Source organism: Vitis vinifera, chromosome 14 (assembly GCF_030704535.1).
Source record: "Vitis vinifera cultivar Pinot Noir 40024 chromosome 14, ASM3070453v1".
NCBI classification, from domain to species: Eukaryota; Viridiplantae; Streptophyta; class Magnoliopsida; order Vitales; family Vitaceae; genus Vitis; species Vitis vinifera.
Window position 1 is genome coordinate 13,315,793 of NC_081818.1, and position 9,647 is coordinate 13,325,439.

General features: G+C 33.2%; 1 protein-coding gene across 1 annotated transcript; it reads right to left on the reverse strand.

Moving 5' to 3' along the window:
• Positions 1–7,445: 7,445 nt before the first annotated feature.
• Positions 7,446–8,969, reverse strand: LOC100263537 (aspartic proteinase PCS1). The gene has a single exon (XM_002263584.5). It carries the CDS (start codon positions 8,929–8,931, stop codon positions 7,627–7,629), a length of 1,305 nt encoding a protein of 434 aa, XP_002263620.2. The 5' UTR covers positions 8,932–8,969; the 3' UTR covers positions 7,446–7,626.
• Between the last annotated feature and the right edge of the window lie 678 nt (positions 8,970–9,647).

The window sequence follows — 9,647 nt, forward strand, 5'->3', positions numbered from 1 at the left end:
ATCTTTCTTTTTTGTTCTCTTTTGTTGATTTCTATGCGTTTCCAGTGTCTCAAGGCGTCTTTTATGACCGCTCCCCTCCAAAGATAGAAGCTACCATTAACTTTCCCATCATTAACTTTCCTTCATCTAATACGGCCACCATTCTTCAATAAACGAGGTCATCCTCTTGGGCAAAGGAATCTATTCGCTTTGCTTTACTTTTGTTTGTGGTAATGCTTTGGCAAGTCGCTAAAACTGTTTACACTCTATCTTGTTGCTTGGTTGGATTTGGATTCTCTCTTATGCATCTAGCACAAATGTTTAGGCCTTCCACAATAATTCAAGATGATCTTTGAATTACTTCCTCGAATAAAATCTTTAAGAAAGGGTATGACTTTGGAGGCAATAAATATATGCATTGTTTAAAGTAGATTCTATGAAATTTAAAACCGAAACAAGGAATTATTACTCATTACTTGTTGATATTGTATACATAGTTATACAAAAGTATATAAGTATACAAATGAGATCTAGGTCAATTATGCTGATACAATACGAGCAACAATGGGCTATTATTAGGCATGACTATGACAAGACAAAAATTTGTGTTATAATTTTTGGGAGATTTTCTTCTATCAAGGGATTGTTGACTTGCAGGGATTGAGTTTCTCTTGTTCTCTAATAACGTGGCCCTACAAAATGATGTTTCCATTAAAAACAACAATCTTGGATCATAGTTGATGCCTTGGTGATGCTTGCATAAAACAAGAGGTTTTGCTATTAAATCTATGAGTTGATCTTTTGATGACGCATGTTTGCCTCAAAGTTGACAATTGGCAACCTAATCTCTAATAATATAAAAAAGAAAAGCAATAAAGATTCATTTTTTAATGAAACATGGAATTTCGTGCATAAGTAAGATGTCCTTACATTATCACAATAAATGATTGATGCTTGTGGGAGATGAATGTTCAACTTCTATGAAGGCAATTGAACCCGGTTAATCTTAGCTACCATGACTATATTTATCTTTAACTGAAAAGAAATCCTTTGTACATTGTTTGTGAGAAGACCAAGAGTTTAGATTGGCACCAAGATATAGAATGGAGGCTATTGTAAAGGTGTGATCATCAAGGTTGCCTCCCTAGTTACCATTAGAGTAGACATGGAGAGAAAGCGGAGTGTTGGGTCATAAATACATGCAATGGCAGATACTTCTTTTTAGTACCATAGAACATATTATGGGCTTGTCAATGTATTATGATAATTTGTCAATTGCATACACTATATCTAGGTGAGTAAAAGATATATCCTAAAGCACACCAATTGTGCTTTTATACAAAGCACAATTAGTAGAAGATAATTTGTCCCTTGTACTTTAGTTCAAGGGACAAGATTCCATGTGTTACTTCAAAGAAGTGCTTCAAATTCATCATTCATAACTTAATGCCATTGTGGATGTTAGAAATCTTGAAATGCACAACTTAGCTCAATGGTTTTAAGAAGAGGATGCATAAAGGCATTGTGAAGCAGTTTGGTTTTGTAGATGTTATTCTTATACTTGGTAATACAAATAGAGGGTTGAGAAAGAGATGAAGTGATTACCTATGAGGGATCTATTAGTGAGCTATTTCGTCTAAAGAGTGTTGCAATAGCTTCATGTTGAGATGACTCTTCTTCAAGAACTTGATCTAGTTAAGGTACGGTGTAGGGTATATGGTGTAGAGATAACATGCTTTTTATTAAGATAGTGTTGGTTTGTGTTACTACTAGTTATTGATGTGAAGATCTCAAGGATGTTTTTTTTTTAATAACTCAAAGAAGTTAAAATCAAGGAAAAATTACAACTAATGATCAATCTAGGCCATATTAATATGAAGTTGATCAAAGGCTCTAGTTCCCTAAACCAAAATGCAATTTATGAAAAGAACTAACAACCTAGTAAAGAGATTATGTTGGCCAAAGGGATTGATGGTTCTAGAATTCAAGATATTAGATAAAATTGATGAAAATTTGGAACTAAAATGATTGAAATCTAAACCAATTTATAATGATGAATAGCTGAAGATGAAGTAATAAATGTTATGATAACAGAGTAAAACATAGAAATCAAATAATAGAAAGTCATCTAAATAGATTCATGTCTAGGATTAGACCTACGTATTAAGTAGGATCAATCATAAGTCCAAATTCAATTGTATTTTTAGAATTCAATATCCTTACAAAAATGAAGAGCTAGATCATCTTTGGATCTACTCACAAATTCACACATAAAATCTAAATGGTCAGCAATGAATATAACCTAGAATAAAGCATTCAGTATGTCTATGAAGCATCACATATGTCAAATTCAAAAGAGATTTTTAGAGGGTTTTAACTATAGATGAGAGATTCACAAATCTTATAAAAGGGACTAAATTACATATGAAAATTGATACACTATAATGTTGATCTTCCCTTAGAGAAATTCTCCTCTAAATGAGAAAAAGTTCAATCACTAAACATGGTGAGAATTGGCTTCATCACTTTATTTGGGAAATAAGAAAATGATTGAAAATAAGGAGAGATGGAAAGAACAGGGAATGAGATGAAAAAAAATTCAAATTTAAATTGTCTTCTTCCAAGTGGCAAAAAGCTCTCCAATAACTAACAACTAAACCTATATATAGTATATTTAAAGGCCAAGTGGCAAGATCTCCTAATGCTATCTCATCTAAAAGCATCTAGGAACAAATTCAAAATAACCAATTACATGCCTCATTACAGTTAAAGTAAAAACATGGTAAAAATAGCAAAGTTCATGGTTTGGTATCAAAAGTTTTGATACTACATATATATTACATTGATAAACGATGATGGAAAATTATATCGTTCTTTTATTGTTTCCTTTCCATCTTTTCTTGCCAAGCTTGAAATCCCTCGTCGACATTGGTTGATTGAGTTACAGGAGACATGTTAGCCATCATATTTTTGTGGGCTTTTGTGCTCTTTCCCACAAATGGTGCCGATGTTGGCACAGCCAACAAGGAATGTTTAGCTAGCCTCCGAAGCTTAGACAACAATTCGACTTGTACACATGAATGTACGAATGGGTTTTTTGGGCATGCCCCTCCGAAGCTTAAGTTAAAGAGAAAGAAGACTTGAGCAAGAAAAGAGTTTTTTGAAAAAATGGCAGCATACCTTTTCTTGTAGCCAAAAATGGCTATTTATCCTTACCCAATCTTATAAAGTCTTCTTTGGTGCCTTAATGGTGCCTTAATGGTGCCTTTGATTATGTGTTACTATCTTTAATGTCAATGATTATCGACTCATAATGGCTGTTATGCTTTGATGAGCCTTAAAGTCTATCATTTTAGCCTCGTAATGATCATGTCAATCAAGACACTCAATGTCTGTTGCAATTAATGCTTATCAGGCAGCATAGTCAATACTCAATTGGTTTTGTGTCTATCTGATACCCTAGGCCAAACAATCAAGGCTACTTGGCCTTTCGCTGTCATGCTATGATCCAAACGACTTTAGGAGATGAATGCGAGCATCCCACACAATAGAAAAAAGAACTTATATAACAAAAATAGTTTATAATAAATAAAAATGGTGTATTATTTTATTATTGCATCATCAATTTTTATGTTTTATTAAAGTCATTTAAAGAAATATAATCATAATTTTTTTAGTTTTTTCATTATCCCTTTAATAAAAAACCTAGTTCTTATGAATGAAATAAGCAAAGTTCATTTAGAATTCTAATTTTATAATATTAAATAACTAAAAAATTATTTTAATTTTAGTAAAATTCAATTTCAATGCAAATCAATTAAAAATAGAGTTTAATTTAAGATAATAAAAATTTTTATTTTCCTGAAAGGATAAAGATGAAAATAAAAATCTATTTATCATTTTTTTAAGTGATTAGTTAGATCCCATGTACTAAACCAATCGAGTCATTCTAGACTAATATTCATTTTTAAAAGGTTTGAAATTTATAAAATTAAATATATTTAAAAATGAAACCTATCATTTTTTTTTCTCTTATAGTGATCAACTCTTTTATCGAATACCATTAAGATAAAATATATGTAACATAGTGCAAATAAAAAGAAGAGTTAGTGCATGAATACAATTGGAAATCATATTGCATGAAAAATGTGGCTTAATTACATGCACGATAATTTCATATATATGGCATTACATGGATTTTATTTTTATGTATGACATCAAGCTTTATTACAATATCATTCTAATTTTATTTTTTTGTATGACATAAAACTTAGATGTTCTAATGTTGCTATTAATTAATCTATGAATTTTTAATTTCATCAACTATATATTAAATATTTTATTAATTATTTTTAATGATATTCAATTTAAAATTTTTGAATTAGTATTAGTAAGAGTAAAATTAATGTTCTAATATTGTTAATACTTAATTTATCAAATTTTTAATTACTAAATATTAATTTTTCAAAATTATTAATAATGATTAATTTTAAATTAATGTTGTTCTCTTTTATACTATAAAAAAATGTTTTTGAAAACAACTCTATCAAACACATATTTTTATTTTCTTTATTCCTTATTTTTTTATTTAAAATAAAAAACTCTCAATTTTTATATACAAAGTAAATTTTTGAATCTTTAAAACTTAGCAAATATAGATTCTCTTTTTATTTTTCTTTTTTTTTTATTCAACAATAGTTTTCAAATCGGTTAAGAAATCTTAACTTTTCTTAATTTAAATTTTATTAACTAATGCACATGTGAGATGTTGATAAAATTTTCTGCTATAAGATTCATTTAAAAAGAAAAATAAAAATGAAAATGAAATGACAATGTTAAAAAGTGTGGAATTTGTGCAATCTTTCATCATGTTCAAAAAGAGTTATCATCTACCTAATTAGCTTAATTAGTTTAGAAAGTTTAGATTCTCATTCAAACAAGTACAAAGCATTGAGTTGGTAGAACCAATTTTGATCTTTGACCATTCCTGAGTTGTTATATTACAACTAAATTTATATGTGTTTAACTTTATTTAATTATTACTTTTATTTTATGTCAAATTTTAGTATAAATAAATATTAAGGTCTATAGTTTATTGTACTATAAAACCTTCATTTATTGTAGTTATTTTTCTTCCTCTCTCTCTCTCTATAGATTTCTTCTTATTATTTTCGTATCAAATCTTTTAACAAATGTCGATGGCATCTTCAAGTAACACTACCATCAATAATGTTTCCAACTATGATCTACAATGACATGCATTTCACACTCTACTTTCTCACTTCTGCGGATTTTTTTGTAGATCTCTATCACATCTATTCTAGTTCCTTTGGTGACAAGTTGACTAGGAACAACTATAAATTCTAGTGCTCCCAAGTTCGTTCTATGGTTCAAGCTCATAGCCTTGAAGTATATCTTAATGGAAGTAAGATTTATCCCCAAAGTTCATCAAAGAATAGGCTAAAGGATCTTTAGCCTTTATTCATTAATATATATATATATATATATATATATATATATATATATATATATATATATAATCCTAATTTTGTTATTAAGTCAAGAAAGATTAATTGATCATGAGTTGGCTTTTGGCTTTGATCTTAGAGGTTATGTTTAAACATATAGTTCGTTGCACCTCTTCTATCTAAAACTTTGAAACATGTGCCAAAGATGCTTGAAATTGTTAATACCTTGTCTGCAATAGGACAATAATATGATGATTTGCTTTTGTATACTCTTGAAGGAGTTGGTTGTTAATAGGATGTTGTAGTTAATCTTATTTGTTAGAGAAGATATTATGTGTCTACAAGAAGCACAATTCTTACTTCAAAGTCATGAAGCACACTTTGAACAACAACATGCTACAACCTTTATTTATGTTTAAGGGCCTAGGACTAACTTTGCTCTATCAAGAAGATGAATTATTTTTTAGGAAATCGCAATAGAGGTGGCATAAGGATATTATCAAAGCAAAAATCAAAGAGATTGTTAATTTTGGTCTTCATTTAAGTGGCACTTGGCTATTATAATACTTGGGAAATAATTTGACCCATTAGAGTTGAACAATCTTGTTCTCATTTGTTACTAGAAGGGTTTTTAGGTGCAGATTAGACAAGAATTTGGATGATAAAAGTTCTATAAGTGGCTATTGTAACTACTTGGGAAATAATTTGACTCGAGTTTAAGAAAATAGAATATTGTAGCTAGTTCAACCACAAAATTTGAGTATAGATCTTCGGCCCAAGCTTCACCTAAAATTATTTGGTTGCAACGACTATTTAAAGAACTTAAAATACAATTGTCCCAATGTTAAGTCCCCTAATGTGATAATGTCAATGTTAGATCATTAGCTTCAAACCTTTATGTTTCATGCAAAAATCAAACACACATAAAGACAGACTTACATTTCATTAAAGAGAAAATTCTCAACAAGGACTTCGATATTAGGTACATCCCAACAGAGAAGACAACAAATACGCTACTAACAAAAGTATTATGTACAAATCGTTTTGGAAAATTTGAAAAGCAAACTCAAAGTGATTCCATTAATTTTAACCTCGAGGGATGATATTAAATAGAGTTGTTAGTTGCCTAGTCAGATAAGTTAGTTTAAAGAACTTTATAGGTTGTTATATTACAACTAAATTTAGGTGTGCTTAACTATATTTGAGTGTTATTTTTACTTTGTGTCTAATCTCACTGTAAATAAAGGTTAAAGTCTGCACCTTATTGCACCAAAGAACCTTTATTTGTTGCAGATAATTTCTCCTGCTTTCATCTCTCTAATTGGTTGATCTTGTATAAAAAAGGACTATAAACTAGTGGGGATTCACGTGAGCAACCACTTTATTTTTGGCGTTTAACTAGAGTTAGAAGACATTGCGGGTGGTAGTGTTTAAATCATAGATGGAGGATGGTGAGAAGTGAGAAGAGAGGGAAGAGAGTGCATGTTCCCAGTTAAAACAACTTCAAAAAGTGTGATTTGAGAAGATAAGCCGTAATTGTGAAATGATGTGCCGTATGCAGTGAACACGTGGGGAGGGGAGGGTAAAAAGATTAAAACGGGCTTTAGATCTCAAGCAGTCAAACCTCATGCACTTGTCGGAGATATGGGCTCGCAGCCCTTGGTCGGCGCCACACTCCTCACACCTTGTCTTCCACACTCCATGCATCCCACCCAACGTGGCCCCCCACCCTCATCCTCCTTTGCCTTGGCAAATCTTTGATTAATTATTTCATTTTGTTTTATTTATCATAGTCTACTCGTCTATAAGTTTTCTGAATCTTCGATGACAAAAGAAAATTATACCAATTTCATATTTTATGATTATCACATGTTTTGCTTTTGTAAGTCCTAAGTTTTGGGCGCATATACATATATTCTTTCATGAGCCACTAAATTTGTCGTGTTGCAATAATTATAAGTCCATCACAACCCAAAATCCAACCAATAGAATCAGTCATTTAACTACATATTCAACCCAAGTTTTATTTTAATTTCATTAGCTACTAAAAATAACAAATAAATAATCAATCGACCCACCCATACGCGATTTCTTCATCCTCGTATTTACATCACTCATATCATACATACATACATATAGAGTATAGTATACAAATCCACCACTCAGTGTACTGATATTTTTATACTGATCTGCTACAATCGGTCCTACCAAACCCCACTCTGCGACCCACCAGATCAAACTCTACCCATAGATCTTGCTGATGAAAGTTCCCGATTATATTGCTCGCAACTCCCAGCAAATCTGACCGTCCGATCCCCAGGCACTGAACTCCACCCCCCACGTCGGCTAACATCTTCTCTCTTTCCACCACAATTTCCACCCCATTCTCAAACTCAAACGCCATGTTGCCTATCATCCGTCCGATCACCATCGCGTCCCCATCAAAACACATGTCCAAGGATCCACCGTACACGTACCCCTTCTTCAATTTTGGCCCTGCTAGCTTCACAATCTCCTCCTTCACTTTACTGTAGGCTTCGTCCACCAAGAAGGTGAACCACGTACCCGAATCGATCAAGGTCTGACCTGCTCCACTCGGATCTGCTCGGAACGCTGACGTGGAAATATTGAGCTTTTTCCCATTGATTCGGATCCCTAGCATTGGAAGAGTGTAGGCCAGAGGGTCGAGATTGGGCATGCGTTGACTCTGACGGTAAGTCATGAGATTCACGTACTTAAACCCGGCTGAACTCGGGTTCGGACCCAGGTAAAAGGACCCGGTCGGAGATGACCCGGATTGGCTCCGGCGAGGTGGGACACAATAGGAGAATTTGGAGATCTTAGCGAGAGAGGAGAAGGACAACCGGCCAAGGTTCATTCCCAAAATGCCCTGGGTGTCGCTGGAGTCCGTGGCGCAGCCGAGGATCAAAGGAGGAGTAGTTTGGGAGCTGGAGAATGTGAATTTTTCTCTGACGAGATTGCCCTCGGCGTAGGTGCCGTCAGCGTAGAAGTAAGAGTAATGGCAGAGGCGATTCTGGTCGCAGGAGGTGGGGAGGGTATAATCGGGAACTCGTGGTTTACAGAGAGAGTGGTTGCAGGGCAGAACAGAGAAGGAAGAAGAGAGCAAAGGGTCAAAAGCGGTGGGAGGAGTCTTGGGAGGAACTTTGCACTGGATCCAAGACAATTGGCTGCCGGTGTCCAACACCATCTGTTGGGTCTGGGGCGGAGTCCCAATAGGCAGAGAAACGATCAAAGCCATAGAATACTTGAAAGAAGATCTGTAGTTATAGGACGTGGTTTTGGTATTTGGGTTTTGCTTGAACTGCGAGGCGAGAGAAGAGGAGAAAAGGGAGTTTTTAGAATGAGAAGAGAGAGGGATAGAAGTAAGAGAGAAGGAGAGAGAATGGTTTGAGGGCTTTGGATATGAGAGGGAAACGAGAGAGGCGAAGAGGAAGAAGAGAAGGAGAGGGGTGGAGGGAGCCATAGCTGCAGCTGGATGCCCGTATGTGATGTCAGTGTGGGATTTTCTGTTTGCGTTTGGAGTTTGTATTTATAGTTGGAAGGAGCACAGCAAAAGTCCAAAAAAGCAAACCGCGTATTTTTAATTCAGTGGTTATATTTTCTAATCAAACTTACTTAATCCGCTAACTCTCCTTTATTTTTTTTTTCTTTTTTTCTCTCTACTCGGTGGGCCTCCTGCCGTCTAACTTCTTGCAAGTTACAAACTTACAACTCAAAAGGCCATGCACCTTTTACCTCTTTGGTATCTGAAAATTGTCATTATCAAACTTGTGTTACTAGAATTTGAATTTTCCCAAGGCATTTCACAACAGAAAATAAGACAAGATATTTCATTCTTCTACTATGCTATCCGATCACTTATTATGCAAATTTGTGTTAAAAGTTGAATTCTGCAATAAAAATAAATCTAAATATTTACTCTCAAACTTTATATTTCAGAATTTTTATGATTAAAACTTAATAAAATTACAAGAAAAATTATTGCCCAAATTTTACACATTAAAAATGTGCGTTTCATTCATAGAAATTGAAGTATAGAGAAAATTAAAATTGTGACAAAATTGGATTTTAGTTTTTTCACTAGAAAATTCTTAATTCATATTCTTCGATCAGATTTTGATCATCTTATCTTGTTCTTTAACCATCCCATTTAAAAATATTTATAGTATTCAACCACCT